The sequence below is a fragment of the Oncorhynchus nerka genome, linkage group LG28 (genome assembly GCF_034236695.1).
Source record: "Oncorhynchus nerka isolate Pitt River linkage group LG28, Oner_Uvic_2.0, whole genome shotgun sequence".
NCBI lineage: Eukaryota > Metazoa > Chordata > Actinopteri > Salmoniformes > Salmonidae > Oncorhynchus > Oncorhynchus nerka.
In genome coordinates this window covers 6917476-6943610 of record NC_088423.1, presented here as the reverse complement: position 1 = coordinate 6943610, position 26135 = coordinate 6917476, and the positions used below count along the sequence as shown (strand labels likewise).

The 26135-nt window shown below is 40.3% G+C and overlaps 1 protein-coding gene across 2 annotated transcripts; it reads left to right on the top strand.

The window, feature by feature from the left end:
• Window positions 1-1448: 1448 nt before the first annotated feature.
• On the top strand, window positions 1449-23550 carry LOC115115916 (tumor necrosis factor alpha-induced protein 3-like). Of its 2 annotated transcripts, none has more exons than XM_065012608.1 (9): window positions 1449-1722; window positions 2751-3092; window positions 17108-17298; window positions 18610-18751; window positions 19017-19187; window positions 19386-19566; window positions 19797-20581; window positions 20875-21086; window positions 21212-23550. In XM_065012608.1, exons 2-9 carry the CDS (start codon window positions 2786-2788, stop codon window positions 21488-21490), a joined length of 2268 nt encoding a protein of 755 aa, XP_064868680.1. In that variant the 5' UTR covers window positions 1449-1722; window positions 2751-2785; the 3' UTR covers window positions 21491-23550. The 2 variants fall into 2 exon arrangements, with proteins under 2 accessions (XP_064868680.1, XP_064868679.1); XM_065012607.1 differs by having other exon boundaries at window positions 1450-1722; window positions 20872-21086.
• Window positions 23551-26135: the final 2585 nt, after the last annotated feature.

Sequence of the window (26135 nt, the reverse complement as noted above, 5' to 3'; positions counted from 1 at the left end):
TAGTTGATGATGTTGGGAACTAGTTTTGAGTGAGGTATGTTGGCACCATTTGTGTTTTGCACTTTTATGGAGTATTTTCAGAGTATGGAGCTTCTGCTTTTTGGATGATAGGACACCTTTAGTTCTGTGACATTCTCATCGTGGAACATGTCTGCCCCCTTGTGTTGCTTTTCCCCAAATTATTTGTACAGCTTTGTCCAATAGATGGCACTGCTGCTTGATATCTAAAGACAATGAACCAGCTAGCTAGACTATGATGACTCAAGCTTTTCCCCCCCTTTATTTAACTAGGCAAGTCAGTTAAGAACAAATTCCTTTTCACAATGACAGCCTACCAGGGAACAGTGGGTTAACTGCCTTGTTCAGGGGCAGAACAACAGATGTTTACCTTGTCAGCTCAATGTTCTACACTGCACAGAGGGAGTTGCTATCTGGTAGAGGACCAGCTCTTTCCTGACTTCCTTCCTCTACAGTGGCTGCAAATGGCCTTCATCAGACTGCATTACACCAGAGGGGGAGCCCCTAAACAGTCTTTATATACAATGCAGGAAAAGTATGATGCTCTGTGTAGCTGAGGGTTATGCTGCTGCAAATAGCTGTCTATGTTGAGTAGACATGAGGTTATGGGTAATTACACATATCCTTTATATGGATTAGATGTGTTAATAAACTCAAATGAATTGTGGGTAAGCCCCATCACCTTAGAAGTATTATTTTAGATGAATCAGTAATCTCCATGTAAGTTTGCTTGCAAATCGTTTAAGTGCATGCTGTATAGGTGTAATTATGTGACTACAGTATGCTTCGCCTTCCTACACTGTAATTACCCCGCACCTCTCCAAAAACCTGGATATGTAAGTATGTGTGTCTTTCGGAGTGTTGGGTTAAAAGCGGAAGTCAAATTTCGGTTGGACCTTATGTGCAATTGACCAATAAAGTTATTTAAATCTTAATTGTATTTACTGTAGGCCTATCCACATGTAACAAACATGTAGTTTTTTTTGAGAGGTCAGAGAGGCGGACCAGCAGCCATTCTAACCAAATGGACAATAAATTCCATTCCATTCTAATCCATTTCATTAAATTCTATTCAATTCCATTCCATTTCATTCTATTCCATTCTATTCTATTCATGGCAATGCATAGGATTGTGGAAATACATTTCTCCCATAATAAGACTAGGGTATGTAGGCCAACGTCTACATTTTTATCGTGGATCTGAGTCAGGATTTAGGTCAGAATTATGACTTATCTTATTCCAATGTAATTATTTTTTCTAGGGCTCGCTGTCTCATAAAACAATGACACTCCCTCTTTGTGCTCACTGACGCGCCTCCATTGTGCACAGTAGGTGGGGCCATGCATTTCAGTGCGCTATTCGTCACCAACACGACCCAGAGAACGTAGCTTAATGGCGCTTTGCTCAGACACCCCCTATGTTTTGTGAGATGTAACTGCGTCTGAAGGATGTGAGAGATAAGTGGAAAGTCCCTAACACTGGAAATCCCCTTTGTCTGCCTGGGCTTTTCCGCAGTCTGCATGAACTACATTAAGTTGGAGGACGTGATCTATGCTTTGACATGTAGAGTAAACATACCAACATATAATTGATTGTGAAGAAGGCTGAATGGCGCTGTTTGGACTGCTGCGGTTACCCTGATTGAAGTGACAGAGGACTACCAGGAGCATCCTTAGGGCTTTGTTGGTGGTCTTATTGTACAGGTAATATTCATTCATATTCTATATGTTTCTCTATCAATAATTGGAACTCACTTTAGTTTTAGCGTTTGAAATCTATATACTATACGTCGTTGCATTGTTGTGTTTCTGGGGAGACAGACCGAGGTTGCGCACGTCGGTGGGCGCCATTGTTTACGAAGACGTCACCCTCAAGCAATTAAATATGGAATTAATAGTTCATGTTACATTTTAACTATGTTTATGACAATACTCGCGATGCAATGTTACAATGTTTCAAACGTTGCTGTCAGAGGAATGGACTAAGTAATTCGAACGTCAGTCAGCAGGCTCCTGTTACTGTCTTTTGTGTCAACTGCAGCGCTCATGATTCCCCGTGCTCTGACCAAAGTCTGCCGATATCGAAAGAGCGACACTCTCCTTATTACATAGATATTTAGAGGTTATTCTACAATTACATTATGCGCCTTCAAGGTAGGCTATACTGTAATTGATGAAGGATGCTTGAATAGTTTTGTCACTGTACACGGTGCAACAAATATACAGTGTATACATCTTATTTTATCACATTGTAGTTAGGTACCTCTTCAATAAGATCATAAGAGCCTATTGTTATGTTATAAGTAATGCCTGACTGACAAGTTCCTGTTTCAATGGTCCTCCAATTTGACAAATGGAAAGAACTGTAAGGGTTTTAAATAGTTCCATTCTTATGCATCAATCATTGCCAGTATAATCGAAGCATGACTTTTCTGTGATGGTGGTTGTGAGTGGGCCTTATTTTTTATTTTTTTAAACTAGCCTCTGCCTACAGCTGTCCTTTGGCTTAGGGTCTGAAAAATCACCATCAGCTTGTAGAGGGTGCCTCTGTCCCATTGGGGCAACAGAGGTTGTGGGGGGATTCTAACTTGGAAAATAACACAAAAGCTGTCTTGTTTGTCTTTAGTCATGACCCCCACTTTGTCTATTATTAGAAGTGGGCCATATAGTCCAGAGATCAGAACCACATGCTGCCAATGAAACCAACCAACAACTGTTTTCCTACTCTTCAGTTCTGCATTGGTACACGTTACATCTGGTGAACACCATGTCCCAGGGACAGAATTTCCTGCCCAAGTTCCTCTTTGTGAGTAACCTGCTGAAAGCGGTCAAGATCCGGGAGCGGGTGCCCAACGATGTAGTGAAGCCTGCGGGCAGTGAAAGCCTGATGCACCACCTGCGGGGCATGCACCGGTACACACTGGAAATGATCAGCATGAGCCAGTTCCCTCAGGCCTTCCAACAGGTCATTCAGGCAGCCATCTTGGACAGGGCCATGCAGAGCTCCCTAGAGCAGGAGAAGAAGCTCAACTGGTGCCACGAGGTCAAGAAAATGGTACCACTGAGGACCAATGGTAATGTATTAGTTTGGTTTGGGTGCCTGTTCCCCTTGTTGGTCATTCTAGTAGGAAGGTAGGAGGTATTTGTGAAAAGAGAGAGAGAGGGGGGGGGGGTTGTGTCACTTTTAGAATTACCATTATCAGCTCTTGATTTGACTGGTACCTAACATGACTCTGCAGATTTACAGGACAGTATTTGTAGATCATAACGTCTAGGGTACTTATGTGGGACATCCCAAAGCAGAAATTCTATGATGTCATACTGATCATTTCCCCTCCATTGTTCTAAAGACCATGTTGACCGAGTTAATTCTGTTGACACATTCAAACTCTGTAATGATTTGTTTCTGTCTGCGTTGCAGTGGAGGTTTGGGTATACCCCTTCTCTCAATAAATAGCTAAGTGAGTTGGACCTTTATTCACAAATTATACAACAAACAACCCCACTTGTCTTGACTCACACGTGGGTTAGTGACCATGTCAATCATGTCATTTCATTGAATCATTGCAAAGATAGAATGTTATTGTCAGGTGGATATATAACCAGGTTATTAGGTTTATTGTCTTATTGAGGGTAATATCTTACCTCACTCAAAACTAGTTCCCAACATCATCAACTAGAATGTGTTGTATAGGCATGTCTTACATTACAATGCTGATGGGTTCCCTCACTATCATGTGGTTGTCTTATTCCACATATAGCTGCTTAATAACTGCAATCTTATTGTTAAGGTTCATTACTGCTGTGTTTTAATCCATGGTTTATTCACGCCAAGACAAAAAGAGGACATAATATGGATTAATACACAGTAAACAATGAGGGTTTGTTGAACCTTTGCCATTTTAATGCTGTCACACCATAGTAACAGTATATGAAAGGTGAATAAAAGGCTAATGTATTTTCCCTATATGTTGAAACTAAAGTGTTTCCAGTAAAATTATAGTGATAAGAGAAGTTTGTCTTCCTGTAAATCCAATCCAGAAAGACCCTTGACATGATACATATTTCCTTTCTATTGAGTGAGTGGAATTTCCTCATATAAGTCTCTGGAGGGCCCACCCATGCCTAAATTTGGAAAATATAGAAGTCTTTGGAGGGTCCAGACAGGCCTTGATTTAGAAAATATAGAAGTCTCTGGAGGGCTCAGCCAGACCTTGATTTGGGAAATTATAGTATAGAGTAGCTTTTCCTATGAATGACATAGCAGCTATGACTTTTAGACTGAGGAGGACCACTCTGTCTGTTGCTGGCTGGCTGCTGACTCACTGGAATGAATCCATTGCGTAAGGTGACTGGTGAATAAGGACAGGACAGGAGTAGTAGAGGACTAGGGGAGGACAGGACAGGACCAGAGAGGTAGAGGAGGACTGTACCGGAGAGGTAGAGGAGGACAGGAGAGATGGAGGACAGGAGAGGTAGAGGAGGACAGGAGAGGTAGAGGAGGACAGGAGAGGTAGAGGAGGACAGGAGAGGTAGAGGATGGGAACCTTGTGCTGGCGACAATAAAATATGGAGTTTTGTCACACAACGCAATGCCACAGATGTCTTAAGTGTTGAGTGTGCAATTAGCATGTTGACTGCAGGAATGTCCACCAGAGCTGTTGTCAGAGAATTAAATGTTAATTTCTCCGTCATAACCCACCTCTGTCATAACCCACCTAAAGTTGTTTTAGAGGATTTGGCATTACGTCCAACCGGCCTCAAAACAACCGCAAACCACGTGTATGGTGTTGTGTGGGCGAGCAGTTTGCTGATGTCAACGTTGTGAACAGAGTGCCCCATAGTGACGGTGGGGTTATGGTATGGGGAGGCATAAGCTACGGTAAACTTAGACGATTTCATTTTATTGTGGTAAATTGACGAGATCCTGAAGCCCATTGTTGTGCTATTCATCCACAACCATCACCTCATGATTCAGTGTATTACATAGTTATAATAGTAATGTACATATTACATAGTTATAATACATATTAAATAGTTATAATACATATTAGAGGTATAATACATATTACAGAGTTATAATAGTAATATACCTATTATATAGTTATAATACCTATTACATAGTTATAATAGTAATGTACATATTATATAGTTATAATATCTATTACATAGTTATAATAGTAATGTACATATTATACTTATAATAGTAATGTACATATTATATAGTTATAATACCTATTACATAGTTATAATAGTAATGTACATATTATACTTATAATAGTAATGTACATATTATATAGTTATAATACCTATTACATAGTTATGATAGTAATGTACATATTACATAGTTATAGTAGTAATATACATATTACATAGTTATAGTAGTAATATACATATTATATAGTTATAATACCTATTACATAGTTATGGTAGTAATGTACATATTACATAGTTAGAATACATACTACAGAGTTATAATAGTAATATACATATTAGTTATAATACCATTGCATAGTTATAGTAGTAATATACATATAACATCGTTGTAATAGTAATGTAGATATTACATAGTTGTAATACCTATTACATAGTTATAATAGTAATGTAGATATTACATAGTTGTAATAGTAATGTAGATATTACATAGTTGTAATAGTAATGTAGATATTACATAGTTGTAATACCTATTACATAGTTATAATAGTAACGTACAATTACAGTCATAATACCAATTACAGAGTTATAATGGTAATGTACATATTATAGTTATAATACCTATAACATAGTTGTAAAAGTAATGTACATATTACATAGTTAATAATAGTAATGTACATATTACATAGTTATAATACATTTTGCAGAGTTATAATACATTTAGCAGAGTTATAATAGTAATGTACATATCACAGTTATAATAATGTATATAGTTATAATACATATTACATAGTTATAATAATGTATATAGTTATAATAATGTACATAGTTATAATAATGTATATAGTTATAATAATGTATATAGTTATAATACATATTACATAGTTATAATAATGTACATAGTTATAATAATGTACATAGTTATAATAATGTACATAGTTATAATAATGTATATAGTTATAATAATGTATATAGTTATAATACATATTACATAGTTATAATAATGTACATAGTTATAATAATGTACATAGTTATAATAATGTACATAGTTATAATAATGTACATAGTTATAATAATGTATATAGTTATAATAATGTATATAGTTATAATACATATTACATAGTTATAATAATGTACATAGTTATAATAATGTACATAGTTATAATAATGTACATAGTTATAATAATGTACATAGTTATAATACATATTACATAGTTATAATAATGTACATAGTTATAATAATGTACATAGTTATAATAATGTACATAGTTATAATAATGTATATAGTTATAATAATGTATATAGTTATAATAATGTACATAGTTATAATAATGTATATAGTTATAATAATGTACATAGTTATAATAATGTACATAGTTATAATAATGTATATAGTTATAATAATGTATATAGTTATAATAATGTACATAGTTATAATAATGTATATAGTTATAATAATGTACATAGTTATAATAATGTACATAGTTATAATAATGTATATAGTTATAATAATGTACATAGTTATAATAATGTACATAGTTATAATACATATTACATAGTTATAATAATGTACATAGTTATAATAATGTACATAGTTATAATAATGTATATAGTTATAATAATGTACATAGTTATAATACATATTACATAGTTATAATAATGTACATAGTTATAATAATGTACATAGTTATAATAATGTATATAGTTATAATAATGTATATAGTTATAATAATGTACATAGTTATAATACATATTACATAGTTATAATAATGTACATAGTTATAATAATGTACATAGTTATAATAATGTACATAGTTATAATACATATTACATAGTTATAATAATGTATATAGTTATAATAATGTACATAGTTATAATAATGTACATAGTTATAATAATGTATATAGTTATAATAATGTACATAGTTATAATAATGTACATAGTTATAATAATGTATATAGTTATAATAATGTACATAGTTATAATAATGTATATAGTTATAATACATATTACATAGTTATAATAATGTACATAGTTATAATAATGTACATAGTTATAATAATGTACATAGTTATAATAATGTACATAGTTATAATACATATTACATAGTTATAATAATGTATATAGTTATAATAATGTACATAGTTATAATAATGTACATAGTTATAATAATGTACATAGTTATAATAATGTATATAGTTATAATACATATTACATAGTTATAATAATGTACATAGTTATAATACATATTACATAGTTATAATAATGTATATAGTTATAATAATGTACATAGTTATAATAATGTACATAGTTATAATAATGTATATAGTTATAATACATATTACATAGTTATAATAATGTACATAGTTATAATAATGTACATAGTTATAATAATGTATATAGTTATAATAATGTATATAGTTATAATACATATTACATAGTTATAATAATGTACATAGTTATAATAATGTACATAGTTATAATAATGTACATAGTTATAATAATGTATATAGTTATAATAATGTATATAGTTATAATACATATTACATAGTTATAATAATGTACATAGTTATAATAATGTACATAGTTATAATAATGTACATAGTTATAATAATGTATATAGTTATAATACATATTATATAGTTATAATAATGTATATAGTTATAATAATGTACATAGTTATAATAATGTACATAGTTATAATAATGTATATAGTTATAATACATATTACATAGTTATAATAATGTACATAGTTATAATAATGTACATAGTTATAATAATGTACATAGTTATAATAATGTATATAGTTATAATAATGTACATAGTTATAATAATGTACATAGTTATAATAATGTACATAGTTATAATAATGTATATAGTTATAATAATGTATATAGTTATAATACATATTACATAGTTATAATAATGTACATAGTTATAATACATATTACATAGTTATAATAATGTATATAGTTATAATAATGTACATAGTTATAATACATATTACATAGTTATAATAATGTATATAGTTATAATAATGTACATAGTTATAATACATATTACATAGTTATAATAATGTACATAGTTATAATAATGTACATAGTTATAATACATATTACATAGTTATAATACATATTACATAGTTATAATACATATTACATAGTTATAATACATATTACATAGTTATAATAATGTATATAGTTATAATACATATTACATAGTTATAATAATGTACATAGTTATAATAATGTACATAGTTATAATAATGTACATAGTTATAATAATGTACATAGTTATAATACATATTACATAGTTATAATAATGTACATAGTTATAATAATGTACATAGTTATAATAATGTACATAGTTATAATAATGTACATAGTTATAATACATATTACATAGTTATAATAATGTACATAGTTATAATACATATTACATAGTTATAATAATGTACATAGTTATAATAATGTATATAGTTATAATAATGTACATAGTTATAATACATATTATATAGTTATAATAATGTACATAGTTATAATAATGTACATAGTTATAATACATATTATATAGTTATAATAATGTACATAGTTATAATAATGTACATAGTTATAATAATGTATATAGTTATAATAATGTACATAGTTATAATACATATTATATAGTTATAATAATGTATATAGTTATAATAATGTACATAGTTATAATACATATTATATAGTTATAATAATGTATATAGTTATAATAATGTACATAGTTATAATAATGTACATAGTTATAATAATGTATATAGTTATAATAATGTACATAGTTATAATAATGTACATAGTTATAATAATGTATATAGTTATAATAATGTATATAGTTATAATAATGTACATAGTTATAATAATGTATATAGTTATAATAATGTACATAGTTATAATACATAGTTATAATAATGTACATAGTTATAATAATGTATATAGTTATAATACATATTACATAGTTATAATAATGTACATAGTTATAATACATATTACATAGTTATAATAATGTACATAGTTATAATAATGTACATAGTTATAATAATGTATATAGTTATAATAATGTACATAGTTATAATAATGTACATAGTTATAATAATGTACATAGTTATAATACATATTACATAGTTATAATAATGTACATAGTTATAATAATGTACATAGTTATAATAATGTACATAGTTATAATACATATTACATAGTTATAATAATGTACATAGTTATAATAATGTACATAGTTATAATAATGTACATAGTTATAATACATATTACATAGTTATAATAATGTACATAGTTATAATAATGTACATAGTTATAATAATGTATATAGTTATAATAATGTACATAGTTATAATACATATTACATAGTTATAATAATGTACATAGTTATAATACATATTACATAGTTATAATAATGTACATAGTTATAATAATGTACATAGTTATAATAATGTATATAGTTATAATAATGTACATAGTTATAATAATGTACATAGTTATAATAATGTACATAGTTATAATAATGTACATAGTTATAATACATATTACATAGTTATAATAATGTATATAGTTATTATAATGTATATAGTTATAATAATGTACATAGTTATAATAATGTACATAGTTATAATACATATTACATAGTTATAATAATGTACATAGTTATAATAATGTACATAGTTATAATAATGTATATAGTTATAATACATATTACATAGTTATAATTAAGCAATAAGGCCCGAGGAGGTGTGGTATATGGCCAATATACCATGGCTAAGGGCTGTTCTTATGCAAAAGGCAACACGGAGTGCCTGGACACAGCCCTTAGCCGTGGTATATTGGCCATATACCACAAATACCTTATTGCCTTATCACTATTATAAACTGATTACCAACGTAATTAGACCAGTAAATTGTACTTTTTTGTCATACCCATGGAATACGGTCTGATATACCATGGCTTTCAGCCAATCAGCATTCAGGACTCAAAACAACCAGTTTATATTACATATTACATAGTTGTAATAGTAATGCACATATTATGATAGTGATACACATTACAAAGGTATAATATTTGAGAGCATACAGTATGTAAAAACAGTGTTGCACTTATCGCAACACAGTGTCCAACTCTACTGGTGTTTTCAGCACGCTGTCCACCTCTACTGGTGTTTTCAGCACGCTGTCCACCTCTACTGGTGTTTTCAGCACGCTGTCCACCTCCACTGGTGTATTCAACAAGCTGTCCACCTCTACTAGTGTATTTGACACGCTGTCCACCTCTACTGGTGTATTCGACAAGCTGTCCACCTCTACTAGTGTATTTGACACGCTGTCCACCTCTACTGGTGTATTCAACACGCTGTCCACCTCTACTGGTGTATTCGAAATGCTGTCCACCTCTACTGGTGTATTCGACACGCTGTCCACCTCCACTGGTGTATTCGACACGCTGTCCACCTCTACTAGTGTATTCGACACGCTGTCCACCTCTACTGGTGTATTCGACACGCTGTCCACCTCTACTAGTGTATTTGACACGCTGTCCACCTCTACTGGTGTATTCGACACGCTGTCCACCTCTACTGGTGTTTTCGACACGCTGTCCACCTCTACTGGTATATTCGACACGCTGTCCACCTCTACTAGTGTATTCAACACGCTGTCCACCTCTCCTGGTGTATTCGACACGCTGTCCACCTCTCCTGGTGTATTTGACACGCTGTCCACCTCTACTGGTGTATTCGACACGCTGTCCACCTCTACTGGTGTATTCGACACGCTGTCCACCTCTACTGGTGTATTCGACACGCTGTCCACCTCCACTGGTGTATTCGACACGCTGTCCACCTCTACTAGTGTATTCGACACGCTGTCCACCTCTACTGGTGTATTCGACACGCTGTCCACCTCTACTAGTGTATTTGACACGCTGTCCACCTCTACTGGTGTATTCGACACGCTGTCCACCTCTACTGGTGTTTTCGACACGCTGTCCACCTCTACTGGTATATTCGACACGCTGTCCACCTCTACTAGTGTATTCGACACGCTGTCCACCTCTCCTGGTGTATTTGACACGCTGTCCACCTCTACTGGTGTATTCGACACGCTGTCCACCTCTACTGGTGTATTTGACACACTGTACACCTCTACTGGTGTTTTCAGCACGCTGTCCACCTCTACTGGTGTATTCGACATGCTGTCCACCTCTACTAGTGTATTCAACACGCTGTCCACCTCTACTGGTGTATTCAACACGCTGTCCACCTCTACTGGTGTATTCGACACGCTGTCCACCTCTACTGGTTTATTCGACAAGCTGTTCATCTCTACTGGTGTATTTGACACGCTGTCCACCTCTACTGGTGTATTCGACACGCTGTCCACCTCTACTGGTGTATTCGACATGCTGTCCACCTCTACTGATGTATTCGACACGCTGTCCACCTCTACTAGTGAATTCGACACACTCCACCTCTACTGGTGTATTCGACACGCTGTCCACCTCTACTGGTGTATTCGGCACGCTGTCCACCTCTACTAGTGTATTTGACACGCTGTCCACCTCTACTGGTGTATTCGACACGATGTCCATCTCTACTGGTGTTTTCGACACGCTGTCCACCTCTACTGGTGTATTCGACACGCTGTCCACCTCTACTGGTATATTCGACACGCTGTCCACCTCTACTAGTGTATTCAACACGCTGTCCACCTCTCCTGGTGTATTCGACACGCTGTCCACCTCTCCTGGTGTATTTGACACGCTGTCCACCTCTACTGATGTATTCGACACGCTGTCCACCTCAACTGGTGTATTTGACACACTGTACACCTCTACTGGTGTTTTCAGCACGCTGTCCACCTCTACTGGTGTATTCGACATGCTGTCCACCTCTACTGGTGTATTCAACACGCTGTCCACCTCTACTGGTGTATTTGACACGCTGTCCACCTCTACTGGTTTATTCGACAAGCTGTTCATCTCTACTGGTGTATTTGACACGCTGTCCACCTCTACTGGTGTATTCGACACGCTGTCCACCTCTACTGGTGTATTCGACATGCTGTCCACCTCTACTGGTGTATTCGACACGCTGTCCACCTCTACTAGTGAATTCGACACACTCTCCACCTCTACTGGTGTATTCGACACGCTGTCCACCTCTACTGGTGTATTCGGCACGTTGTCCACCTCTACTAGTGTATTTGACACGCTGTCCACCTCTACTGGTGTATTCGACACGCTGTCCATCTCTACTGGTGTTTTCGACACGCTGTCCACCTCTACTGGTATATTCGACACGCTGTCCACCTCTACTGGTGTATTCGACACGCTGTCCACCTCTACTGGTGTATTCGACACGCTGTCCACCTCTACTAGTGTATTCGACACGTTGTCCACCTCTACTGGTGTATTCGACACGCTGTCCACCTCTACTGGTGTATTCGACACGCTGTCCACCTCTACTGGTGTATTCGACACGCTGTCCACCTCTACTGGTATATTCGACACGCTGTCCACCTCTACTGGTGTATTCGACACGCTGTCCACCTCTACTAGTGTATTCGACACGTTGTCCACCTCTACTGGTGTATTCGACACGCTGTCCACCTCTACTGGTGTATTCGACACGCTGTCCACCTCTACTGGTGTATTCGACACGCTGTCCACCTCTACTGATGTATTCGACACGCTGTCCAGCTCCACTGGTGTATTCAACACGCTGTCCACCTCTACTAGTGAATTCGACACACTCTCCACCTCTACTGGTGTATTCGACACGCTGTCCACCTCTACTGGTGTATTCAACACGCTGTCCACCTCTACTGGTGTATTCGACACGCTGTCCACCTCTACTGGTGTATTCGACACGCTGTCCACCTCTCCTGGTGTATTCGACACGCTGTCCACCTCTCCTGGTGTATTCGACACGCTGTCCACCTCTACTGGTGTATTCGACACGCTGTCCACCTCTACTGGTGTATTTGACACACTGTACACTTCTACTGGTCTTTTCGACACGCTGTCCACCTCTCCTGGTGTATTCGACACGCTGTCCACCTCTCCTGGTGTATTCGACACGCTGTCCACCTCTCCTGGTGTATTCGACACGCTGTCCACCTCTACTGGTGTATTCGACACGCTGTCCACCTCTACTGGTGTATTTGACACACTGTACACTTCTACTGGTCTTTTCGACACGCTGTCCACCTCTCCTGGTGTATTCGACACGCTGTCCACCTCTACTGGTGTATTCAACACGCTGTCCACCTCTACTGGTGTATTTGACACACTGTACACTTCTACTGGTCTTTTCAGCACGCTGTCCACCTCTACTGGTGTATTCGACATGCTGTCTGTCCACCTCTACTAGTGTATTCAACACGCTGTCCACCTCTACTGGTGTATTCAACACGCTGTCCACTCCACTGGTGTATTCGACACGCTGTCCACCTCTACTAGTTTATTCGACAAGCTGTTCATCTCTACTGGTGTATTTGACACGCTGTCCACCTCTACTGGTGTATTCGACATGCTGTCCACCTCTACTGGTGTATTCGACAAGCTGTCCACCTCTACTGGTGTATTCGACACGCTGTCCACCTCTACTGGTGTATTCGACACGCTGTCCACCTCTACTGGTGTATTCGACACGCTGTCCACCTCTACTGGTGTAGTCGACATGCTGTCCACCTCTACTGGTGTATTCAACATGCTGTCCACCTCTACTGGTGTTTTCGACACGCTGTCCACCTCTACTGGTGTATTCGACACGCTCTCCACCTCTACTGGTGTATTCGACACGCTGTCCACCTCTACTGGTGTATTCGACACGCTGTCCACCTCTACTAGTGTATTTGACACGCTGTCCACTTCTACTGGTGTATTCGACACGCTGTCCATCTCTACTGGTGTTTTCGACACGCTGTCCACCTCTACTGGTATATTTGACACGCTGTTCATCTCTCCTGGTGTATTCGACACGCTGTCCACCTCTCCTGGTGTATTCTACACGCTGTCCACCTCTACTGGTGTATTCGACACGCTGTCCACCTCTACTGGTGTAGTCGACACGCTGTCCACCTCTACTGGTGTATTCGACACGCTGTCCACCTCTACTGGTGTTTTCAGCACAATGTCCACCTCCACTGGTGTATACAACATGCTGTCCACCTCTACTAGTGAATTCGACACACTCTCCACCTCTACTGGTGTATTCGACACGCTGTCCACCTCTACTGGTGTATTCGACACGCTGTCCACCTCTACTAGTGTATTTGACACGCTGTCCACCTCTACAGGTGTATTCGACACGCTGTCCACCTCTGCTAGTGTATTCGACACGTTGTCCACCTCTACTGGTGTATTCGACACGCTGTCCACCTCTACTGGTGTATTCGACACGCTGTCCACCTCTACTGGTGTTTTCAGCACGATGTCCACCTCCACTGGTGTATACAACATGCTGTCCACCTCTACTAGTGAATTCGACACACTCTCCACCTCTACTGGTGTATTCGACACGCTGTCCACCTCTACTGGTGTATTCGACACGCTGTCCACCTCTACTAGTGTATTTGACACGCTGTCCACCTCTACTGGTGTATTCGACACGCTGTCCACCTCTGCTAGTGTATTCGACACGTTGTCCACCTCTACTGGTGTATTCGACACGCTGTCCACCTCTACTGGTGTATTCGACACGCTGTCCACCTCTACTGGTGTTTTCAGCACGATGTCCACCTCCACTGGTGTATACAACATGCTGTCCACCTCTACTAGTGAATTCGACACACTCTCCACCTCTACTGGTGTATTCGACACGCTGTCCACCTCTACTGGTGTATTCGACACGCTGTCCACCTCTACTAGTGTATTTGACACGCTGTCCACCTCTACTGGTGTATTCGACACGCTGTCCACCTCTGCTAGTGTATTCGACACACTCTCCACCTCTACTGGTGTATTCGACACGCTGTCCACCTCTACTGGTGTATTCGACACGCTGTCCACCTCTACTGGTGTATTCGACACGCTGTCCACCTCTACTAGTGTATTTGACACGCTGTCCACCTCTACTGGTGTATTCGACACGCTGTCCACCTCTGCTAGTGTATTCGACACGTTGTCCACCTCTACTGGTGTATTCGACACGCTGTCCACCTCTACTGGTGTATTCGACACGCTGTCCACCTCTACTGCTGTATTCGACACGCTGTCCACCTCTACTGATGTATTCGACACGCTGTCCACCTCCACTGGTGTATTCAACACGCTGTCCACCTCTACTAGTGAATTCGACACACTCTCCACCTCTACTGGTGTATTCGACACGCTGTCCACCTCTACTGGTGTATTCGACACGCTGTCCACCTCTACTGGTGTATTCGACACGCTGTCCACCTCTACTGGTGTATTCGACTCGCTGTCCACCTCTACTGATGTATTCGACACGCTGTCCACCTCCACTGATGTGTTCGACACGCTGTCCACCTCCACTGGTGTATTCGACACGCTGTCCACCTCTACTGGTGTATTCAACATGGCGGAAGACAAAAAGAGGAAGGCCGAAGGTATTCAGTGTCGGAACTCAGAACTTCTTCTTTTAGGTAAATAAATATGCGGGTGTAAAATATTAAAATATATCATACCACACGAAAATGAGATCTCTATTGGTTGTTGGTGAAGCTCGTGAATAGAAAACATTCCAGCCGAGCCAAGCACCGCCCCTCTGGAAAGTCCAGGGCCACATGTCTCGGATGTCTCTGGAGTAGCTGACAAGGGGAAGAAAGAGTCAAATGGCAGCTTCACGGCACTTAGTCACAGAGAACCACAATCACGGAAATTCCTCTCTTTGGTGTGGCAGGCAGCAGGTTATTTCAAATGCTTTAGGCCCATTTTGTTACAATGACAAAAAGACCCCACAGCCCTGCAGTAAGAGTCAGACGGTTTGTCTGCCAGATGGTTTATCATTGATTTCTTAAACTAGGAATTAAACCTGCAAATGCAACTTTACCTGATTTACTCATTTTGCCCATCTGTCAGCCTCTCCAGTCATCACTGAAGGCTGTCTTTTCATTCTCTTATTTAGTTTAGGTTGTTTTAGTGTTAAAGTGCCAAGGGAGCATATGACGGCCTAATTAAACTACAGTTAGAGTTTAAACCAATACTGTATGTGTCATTGGCCTAGTGGTCCAGTCTGTTTTAGCCATGTTGTATGGCATGAAGACGACCATAGAAGACGACACATGGAAAGCGACGAAAGTACACCACACAAACCAACAGTGCTGATATTCTGTGACATCATTTCCACTGTAAGGTGATGAATGGTGGTCAGATATAACAAACCAACAGTGCTGATAGTCTATGATATCAAACTTTCTCAGGCCGTTTTATATTTCCTCTGTAATGGTGGTCAGATATAACAGATGCATAAAGAGCGCTGCAAGAGCTGCTCTGGAAATCCCCTCTCCTTTTCCTCCTTTTTCTCAGAGCGATACAGGTCTTTGTCGGCGATGGATAGTTTTGCTGTTAATAACTCGCAGTCTTACCTGTGGTGATGGGAAGTTTGTATTTCACAAACACAGAATCATAGTAAAGAGTTGTATTAGTAACGGAACTGTAGATAAACTTACCCTCCACTCTACATGCCTGGATCAAACCAGATGGAACTTTACAAAGTTTGAATGTGTGAACATAATAAATTCTCAGCAATAAAAGAGTGATCAAATTAAGAATCAAATCAAATTTATTTATATAGCCCTTCGTACATCAGCTGATATCTGAAAGTGCTGTACAGAAACCCAGCCTAAAACCCCAAACAGCAAGCAATGCAGGTGTAAGAGCCTACACTTGTATGTAATATCTGCCCCCATATGTCATGGCTTTGTGTGTGTTGCAGGAGATGGGAACTGTCTTCTTCATGCTGCCTCTCAGTACATGCTGGGGGTGCAGGACACAGACCTGGTCCTGAGGAAGGCCCTGCACAGTGTGCTCAAGGAGAACGAAACAGGCAACTTTAGAGCCCGTTTCCAGACAGAGCTACTGCAGTCTCAGGAGTTCACCCAGACTGGCCTGCGTTACAGCACTATGGTGAGGAACGGAGGCCCCCTCTACGACCAGGATTGTGTTTGAATAACAGACCTCCTCTACGACCAGGATGGTGTTACTATAGCAGACCTCCTCTATGACCAGGATGATGTTACTATAGCAGACCTCCTCTACAACCAGGATGGTGTTACTATAGCAGACCTACTCTATGACCAGGATGATGTTACTATAGCAGACCTCCTCTATGACCAGGATGATGTTACTATAGCAGACCTCCTCTATGACCAGGATGATGTTACTATAGCAGACCTCCTCTACGACCAGGATGATGTTACTATAGCAGACCTCCTCTATGACCAGGATGGTGTTACTATAGCAGACCTCCTCTATGACCAGGATGATGTTACTATAGCAGACCTCCTCTATGACCAGGATGATGTTACTATAGCAGACCTCCTCTACGACCAGGATGATGTTACGATAGCAGACCTCCTCTACGACCAGGATGATGTTACTATAGCAGACCTCCTCTATGACCAGGATGATGTTACTATAGCAGACCTCCTCTATGACCAGGATGATGTTACTATAGCAGACCTCCTCTATGACCAGGATGATGTTACTATAGCAGACCTCCTCTATGACCAGGATGGTGTTACTATAGCAGACCTCTACGACCAGCATGATGTTACTATAGCAGACCTGGGCCAAAGTACATAACGTCAAATACTTGAAAAGTGTAGTAAGATGTGTGCTTGATTTAGTAGTATCACCTGTTGGTAGTATCACCCAGGTCTGTTACTAGTATCACCCAGGCATGTTAGTAGTATCCCCTGTTACTAGTATCACCCAGGTCTGTTAGTAGTATCACCCAGGTCTGTTACTAGTATCACCCAGGTCTGTTAGTCTGTTAGTAGTATCACCCAGGTCTGTTAGTAGTATCACCCAGGTCTGTTACTAGTATCACCCAGGTATGTTGGTAGTTTCACCCAGGTCTGTTAGTAGTATCACCCAGGTCTGTTAGTAGTATCACCTGTTACTAGTATCACCCAGGTATGTTAGTAGTATCACCTGTTAGTAGTATCACTCAGGTCTGTTAGTAGTATCACCCAGGTATGTTAGTAGTATCACCTGTTGGTAGTTTCAACCAGGTCTGTTAGTAGTATCACCTGTTGGTAGTTTCAACCAGGTCTGTTAGTAGTATCACCCAGGTCTGTTAGTAGTATCACCTGTTGGTAGTATCACCAACTGTGGTTAGTAGTATCACCCAGGTCTGTTAGTAGTATCACCTGTTAGTAGGATCATGAAGTTTATAGCAGCTAAATTGGTTGTAATTGATTATTCTTCTGTCAGAATTGGGAGGAGGAATGGGAGAAGATCATCAAGATGGCTTCGCCTGTGTCCAGCCGCAATGGGCTGCAGTTTGACTCCCTGGAGGACATGCACATCTTTATCCTCTCTAACATCCTCCGCAGGCCCATCATCATCATCGCAGGTACAGCCTTCCTCAATGGACCCTCTCATCACTCAGTTCATCAGAAGTTCAAACGCAGACGTATATGCAGTTTCTGTAGGTCTTTCTGTAGATTTGTCTACTACAGCAGTAGAATCAGTCAGTGCGCTGTCTTTTTGTAGGTCTGTCTACTATAGCAGTAGAAGTAGTCAGTGTGCTGTGTCTGTAGGTTTGCCTACTACAGCAGTAGAAGCAGTCAGTGTGCTGTATTGTGTTCAGTGACTAACTCATGGCTGTATCCTTACAGACCAGGTGCTGCGCAGCATGAGGTCCTGCTCCTCCTTCTCTCCCCTCAACGTGGGGGGCATCTACCTTCCTCTGCACTGGCCTCCAAGGGAGTGCTACAAGTACCCCATAGTGCTCGGCTACGACTCCCAGCACTTTGCCCCCCTCATCACCATCAAAGACAGTGGCCCAGGTGTGAACAGTAACCGTCGTTGATAGATTACTGTGTTGAGAAGTGCTTGTAGGATGAGGGGGAATGTGACCTATCTTCCACATCTTACTAAATTGGGTCATTTATTGTGCTGTTTTGGTGTACGGTGTCATTGTGTCCCAGAAAGGTGCTAGCTATATACTACTTCCTGTTTATCATCATTATGACTGTGTGCCCCAGAGATCCGAGCAGTGCCGCTGATCAACCCGGGCCGCGGGGGCTTCGAGGAGCTCAACGTGCACTTCTTGATGGAGAAGGAGCAGACGCAGAAGGAGAGGCTTCTGAAGGACTACCTAATGCTGATGGAGATCCCTGTCATTGGACTGGGCTACGATACCACACGCATCATCAACGCTGCCAGGTGGGTGGGACGCTAGAGCCATGGAGAACGATAGAGAAAAGGATGTAAAGCACTGTTTAAAAAGCACAATACAAGTTTTTTAAAAGTCTTTGTGGCATAATAGTGCTTTATTTATTGGGGTGGCTCAAGTTGAGAACCAATTCTCATTATTGACGACCTGGCAGCCTGGCCAAGAGGTGTATAATTATACTACCAGTAGTATTGAGTATGTTGTGTGCTGCCTTTCCCAGGCTGGATGAAGGGAACCTACCTGAGGACATGAACCTGATGGAGGACTACCTCCAGTTGGTCAACCACGAGTACAAGCGCTGGCAGGAGGACAAGGACCAACTGTGGGCCCCCCACCCCCATAGACCACCCCCCTTCTCCGTGTCTCAGCTGTCCCTCATCGAGATCCGATGTGCCACACCACGGTGCACCTTCTACGTCTCCGTGGACACCCAGCCACACTGCCACGAGTGCTTTGAGAAACGCCAGGGCCAGCCTAACGGGAGGATAGAGGCTGCCCCTACGAAAGGCGGAAATCAGGCTTGTGAGCCAGGGTGTAGTAGTAGAGTACGGCCCAGCCCTTCTGGCTACCTGGCGGTGTTATCCAGCCCGCTCTCCGTCGCTACACCGCGCTCGGCGTCCTGCTGTTACAGCGAAACCCACGCCATGAAGTGCAAGATGCCTGGCTGCGTTTTCACCCGCAGCAAGGAGCACAATGGTCTGTGTGAACGCTGCTTTAACAGCCGGCAGAATGCACCAGGAAGGTGCGGCATGTGCCACCAGGAGGCCTTCAGGATATTTAACGGACTGTGCCCCCCTTGCTTCCAGAGTACTGGCACAGAGCGGGGTGAGGAGCCCCAGCCGCCGGCAGCAGCGTCCTCTTCTGGGTCGCTATGGACCCAGCCCCCGCCCAGGGAATCTGAGTGCTCGGGCCGACCCTGTAAAAGGTCGGGATGCCAGTTCTTTGGGACTCAACAGAAGCGTGGATTCTGCACCATCTGCTATGTGGACTATCAGACCAACCACCGTAAGTCTAACCAGATGCTTGTTCTTGGTCATTTTAACAAGAAATGCTTTTCTTTTCATGTCCCAGCAAGATATATAGAAGGAATCAGGCCACATCAAAAGCCACAGCTGTCATGTCTTATCTTGGTGTACTTATTTCAGTATACTTAGAAACAACATGAAACTAACTCGATGTTTATACCAGACAGAACTGGAAAAGCTGCAAATTTACCTGAATCTCAAGAATAGTTGATATTGTGTGTGGTCATATGTTAGTTTGACATGTGGTTTCTCTGGGTTTATCTCCTCCAGTAGGGACCCTTCCTCCTCCTGCTCCAATCCAGACTCGCCACACGTCGGAGGCAGGCTACCAGAATGCTTCGCGCTGTCAGGGCCTGGGGTGTGGGGCCATGGGCAATGCCATGCTGGAGGGCTACTGTAACAAGTGCTTCTTTATCGAGCAGAGCTCCAGGTTCAACCAGAATGCTACCAGGGCTCCCGGGGCCCACTCCCCTCCGCTGGTCATGGTGAGTGTCTCCCTCCCTCTCACACAGGGCCCAGTGGCTGTACACCACATCTTGAATTGCAAATCATTTTTACAGTTTTAGAGTGTAGAATGATTTGTTTCCTCTTTGTTTTTCTCTATCTGCAGCGGACTGCTAAACCAGAACAAGACAAACCCAGAAAGACCCAGACCCAGGCCACGTGCAGGTGGAATGGCTGCAGTAACTTCTCCCCCGGCTGCACAGACCCGTGTCCAGAGTGCCGGGCCACACGGGGGCAGAGAGAGAGCCGCAGGGAGAGGGCAGGGGCACCTAAGGAGACGATGAAGCAGAGTTGTAAAGCCCAAGGCTGTGACCACTATGCCAACATAGAGAAGCAAGGCTTCTGTAACGAATGTGACCACTTTAAGCAGGTCTACAGGGGGTGAGCCCAAAGATTTGGGGAAGATTAAAATGGTCGTGCCACCATGCTAGTCAAAGCATCTCTGGAACTAGTGACCCTAAGGCCAGACGCCCGTTTTAACATGTGCTCATGAAGAGAAAAGAGCAGAGGCAGTAGAAATGGCAGGCAGAATACCTCTTAGTGCAATTATTATTATCCCACATGTACAGGATGAAAGGTGAGGTATACGTGTCAGACAACGGACAACGTGTACAGTATCATGCTGTACTACTGATTGTATCTTGAAAAAGCGCAATACGTAAGCTGCTTAATAATACGGCCAAGCAATCGACCAAAAGTCTGACAACTGCAAAGTTGTGCCAAAGCCATCACGACCACTAACAAAATGAGAGTTTGGTCAGTAGAAATGTGGTTTAAACAGGATTAGGTACAGTCAAAACTGTTCCATACCTAGACAGCTAATGTACAGTATCTGAGTGATTGTGAGTGGGCAGTACCCTTAAGTACTGAATGGTGCTACTTGAACAGAAGTCAAATGTAGAGGTTATGTTACATGACAGAGAAAAACAGTAGTTAAAACTCAATAATATTCAACCTCAGTACATATGCTGTTGTGTTCTTGTTTTCAACCTCTCCCACCACCACATAGATGTCTGCTGGCAGTACATATGCTGTTGTGTTCTTGTTTTCAACCTCTCCCACCACCACATAGATGTCTGCTGGCAGTACATATGCTGTTGTGTTCTTGTTTTCAACCTCTCCCACCACCACATAGATGTCTGCTGGCAGTACATATGCTGTTGTGTTCTTGTTTTCAACCTCTCCCACCACCACATAGATGTCTACAGGCAGTACATATGTCGTTGTGACGTTGTTTGCTGTCGACCACTTTTTGTATCTCTACTGTAGAAGTCCAAGTTAGCGCTTGCCCTGAGAGTTGTACCATGTTACAGTGTGTTCTCTATGTGGTAATGCTGGGCAATTACCTTCACACAGACTCCTAGTTAATGAGTTACTTATAGATGAGAGCAGAGTTCAGTTGATCTCGTCCAATGGGATTGCCAGTGAGGAAAGGAGTGTGTGTTTGGAGGTAAGGAAGGAGAACATAAAGGCAGGAGCAATCCCCGTACAGCTCAACACCCCATTCAGAGGAGGGAGAACATAAAGGCAGGAGAAATCCCCGTAGAGCTCAACACCTCATTCAGAGGATGGAGGGAGGGAGAACGTTAACAAACACCTGTGGGGAAAAACAGCAACACAGCCCTTAGCTTGGTTCATACCTTGTAGCTGTGGCATGTCTGGACCCCAGGAAGAGTAGCTGCTGCTTTGGCTGCAGCTGATGGGGATCCATAATAAATACAAATACAAGCCTGCAGTAAAATACCTCACCACCCATAGAACTTGGCCTGCAGTATAGTACCTCTTTATCGTAGGGGCTCTGCTGAAATCTGCTCTGCTCACATGATGCCTCACTCTACTACTCTGTTCGATATAAAACTGACATGCCTGTGTTTTCTTCTTTTAAACCTATATATTTGAACTGACATTTCCTTCCTGCCCAAAAACATGCCATCGTCTTCAAAGCATTGATTTGACCTCTTAACTAAGGCATCGTTGAAGTCTGTTCAATATGCATATCCGACATCTGTTCAATATGCATATCTGACGCCTGCAAAAAATGTATTTTGTTGATTAGACTTATGGCAGCCTAGATATAGATCTGCGCTTTAAGAAGATGATACACATAATATAATATATTACAAGGGTAATTAGTTGTCAGTACATGCTCTTTGGTTATGGGTCTGAACCCCGTTCAGACCACTACATACTACACAATACTTAATAAGCTGCTCTGGTACTTTCCTTGAGATACATAGGGACGACATTCCAATCTTACACATAAACATGCAAAGTTGTAACAAAACATGCAAAAGTTGTGAGACATTTTTGTGTAACCTGTCAATAATAGGGTATTGTATGAAAAGCTTTGTTTTGTTAAGTATTTATTAATATCAAATAATATCTGTACTGTGCGTTTCGATACTTATTTATATGTCCTGAAATTAATTATTTTTATTAAGAAAACCTGACATTGTCTTGTTGCTTATTTCAACTGTGTGTGTGTGTTTGCACGTAGGTGCGTCAAATTCTATAGAACATACACTACATGACCAAAAGTATGTGGATACCTACTCGTAGAACATCTAAGTTGGTCCCCCCCATTTGCTGCTATAACAGCCTCCACTCTTCTGGGAAGGCTTTCCACAAGAGCATTAGTGAGGTTGGGCAATGGATGTTGGGCGATTAGGCTGGCTCGCAGTCTGCGTTACAATTCATCCCAAATCTGTTCTCTGGGGTTGAAGTCAGGGCTCTGTGCAGGCCAGTCAAGTTCTTCCACATTGATCTCGATAAACCATTTCTGTATGGACCTCGCTTTGTGTACAGGGGCATTGTCATGCTGAAACAGGAAAGGGCCTTCCCTAAACTGTTGCCACAAAGTTGGAAGCACAGAAATGTCTAGAATGTCATTGTATGCTGTGTCGTTAAGATTTCCCTTCACTGGAACTAAGGGGCCTAGCCCGAACCATGAAAAACAGACCGACACCATTATTCCTCCACCAAAATTTACAGTTGGCACTATGTATTGGGGCAGGTACCGTTCTCCTGGCGTCCGCCAAACCCAGATTCGTCCACCGGACTGCCAGACGGTGAAGCGCGTTTCATCCCGACAGAGATCATGTTTACATTGCTCCAGAGTCCAATAGTGGTGAGCTTTACACCACTCAAGCCGACACTTGGCATTGTGCAAGAACACAGCCATGAATAAAGAATGGTACCAACACATTCTCCGAGAGCAACTTCTCCCAACCATCCAGGAACAGTTTGGTGACGAACAATGCCTTTTCCAGCATGATGGAGCACCTTGCCATAAGGCAAAAGTGATAACTAAGTTGCTCGGGGAACAAAACATCGATATTTTGAGTCCATGGCCAGGAAACTCCCCAGACCTTAATCGCATTGAGAACTTGTGGTCAATCCTCAAGAGGTGGGTGGACAAAAAAACAAACACAAATTCCGACAATCTCCAAGCATTGATTATGCAAGAATGGGCTGCCATCAGCCAGGATGTTGCCCAGAAGATAATTTACAGCATGCCAGGGCAGATTGCAGAGGTCTTGAAAAAGAAGGGTCAACACTGCAAATATTGACTCTTTGCATCAACTTCATGTAATTGTCAATTAAAGCTTTTGACACTTATGAAATGCTTGTAACTCTAGGTCTTACTTTCCTGTGGCGTTCCTCATGAGAGCCAGTTTCATCATAACGCTTGATGGTTTTTGCGACTGCACTTGAAGAAACCTGTTAATTGAAATGTATTCCAGGTGACTACCTCATGAAGCGGGTTGAGAGAATGGCAAGAATGTGCAAAGCTGTCATCAAGGCAAAGGGTGGCTACTTGGAAGAATCTCAAATATAAAATATATTTTGCTTTGTTTAACACTTTTTTGGTTACTACATGATTCCATATGTGTTATTTCATAGTTACGATGTCTTCACTATTATACAATATAGAACATAGTCAAAATAAGGATAACCCTTTGAATGAGTAGGTGTGTCCAAACTTTTGACTGGTACTGTATATCTTTTTTTCACTTCGTCAGGTAGTTTTTTTCACTCTTTCTAACAATGTAATTCTGAAAGTAAACCCACACCGCTGTACCTCTTAAGGCCTTGGTTCATAGTGCTTGAAAAAGAGTCAACCCCCTTACTCAGAATCCTCACAGTTGAGTCACAGCAGAAAGGAAAGTCTTCATAAGAAGCTAATGCTGCTGAGGGAAGGGATATTTGTTGTTGGGCAGAGGTGACATTTCAGGAGTGAGTGGGAGGGAGGAAAAGTGTTAGCGTGGTTCAGCCTACCGCCATTAACATGTGATCTGAAAATAACTTTGCATGCAAAGTGGGTGGCTGTATTATCACCTGGCAGTTACCATGTTGTTGCACATGGTCAAGGGTTAGAACATATGTTTATGTTAAGCCTATGTGAAATTGTTATAGCTCAGAATTTCAGTTTCAATTCAGGAAGTTGAGCTGCAAGCTCTGTTTTGCAATAGGAAGTGGGTGTATCCGCGTTAGTAACCAATGCTGACCCTGTTATCTAAAAGCAAGAAAAACAAGTTGATCATGGTAGCAATACCCAACAGATCATTTCACAACTATTCATTTAGACACAGGCTATGTACACCTTGCCTATGGGGTGACTAACCGACACAGGCTATGTACACCTTGCCTATGGGGTGACGAACCGACACAGGTTATGTACACCTTGCCTATGGGGTGACTAACCGACACAGGCTATGTACACCTTGCCTATGGGGTGACTAACCGACACAGGTTATGTACACCTTGCCTATGGGGTGACGAACCGACACAGGTTATGTACACCTTGCCTATGGGGTGACTAACCGACACAGGCTATGTACACCTTGCCTATGGGGTGACGAACCGACACAGGTTATGTACACCTTGCCTATGGGGTGACTAACCGACACAGGTTATGTACACCTTGCCTATGGGGTGACTAACCGACACAGGCTATGTACACCTTGCCTATGGGGTGATGAACCGACACAGGTTATGTACTCCTTGCCTATGGGGTGACTAACCGACAC

What these genes read in the sequence shown, in the direction of transcription:
- LOC115115916 (XM_065012607.1), top strand. Translation starts at nt 2,786, where the DNA reads ATGTCCCAGGGACAGAATTTCCTGCCCAAGTTCCTCTTTGTGAGTAAC. An exon ending in GGTACCACTGAGGACCAATG is followed by an intron (nt 3,093 to 17,107) that starts GTAATGTATTAG and finishes TGTGTGTTGCAG; the next exon opens with GAGATGGGAACTGTCTTCTT. An exon ending in ACTCCCCTCCGCTGGTCATG is followed by an intron (nt 21,087 to 21,211) that starts GTGAGTGTCTCC and finishes CTCTATCTGCAG; the next exon opens with CGGACTGCTAAACCAGAACA.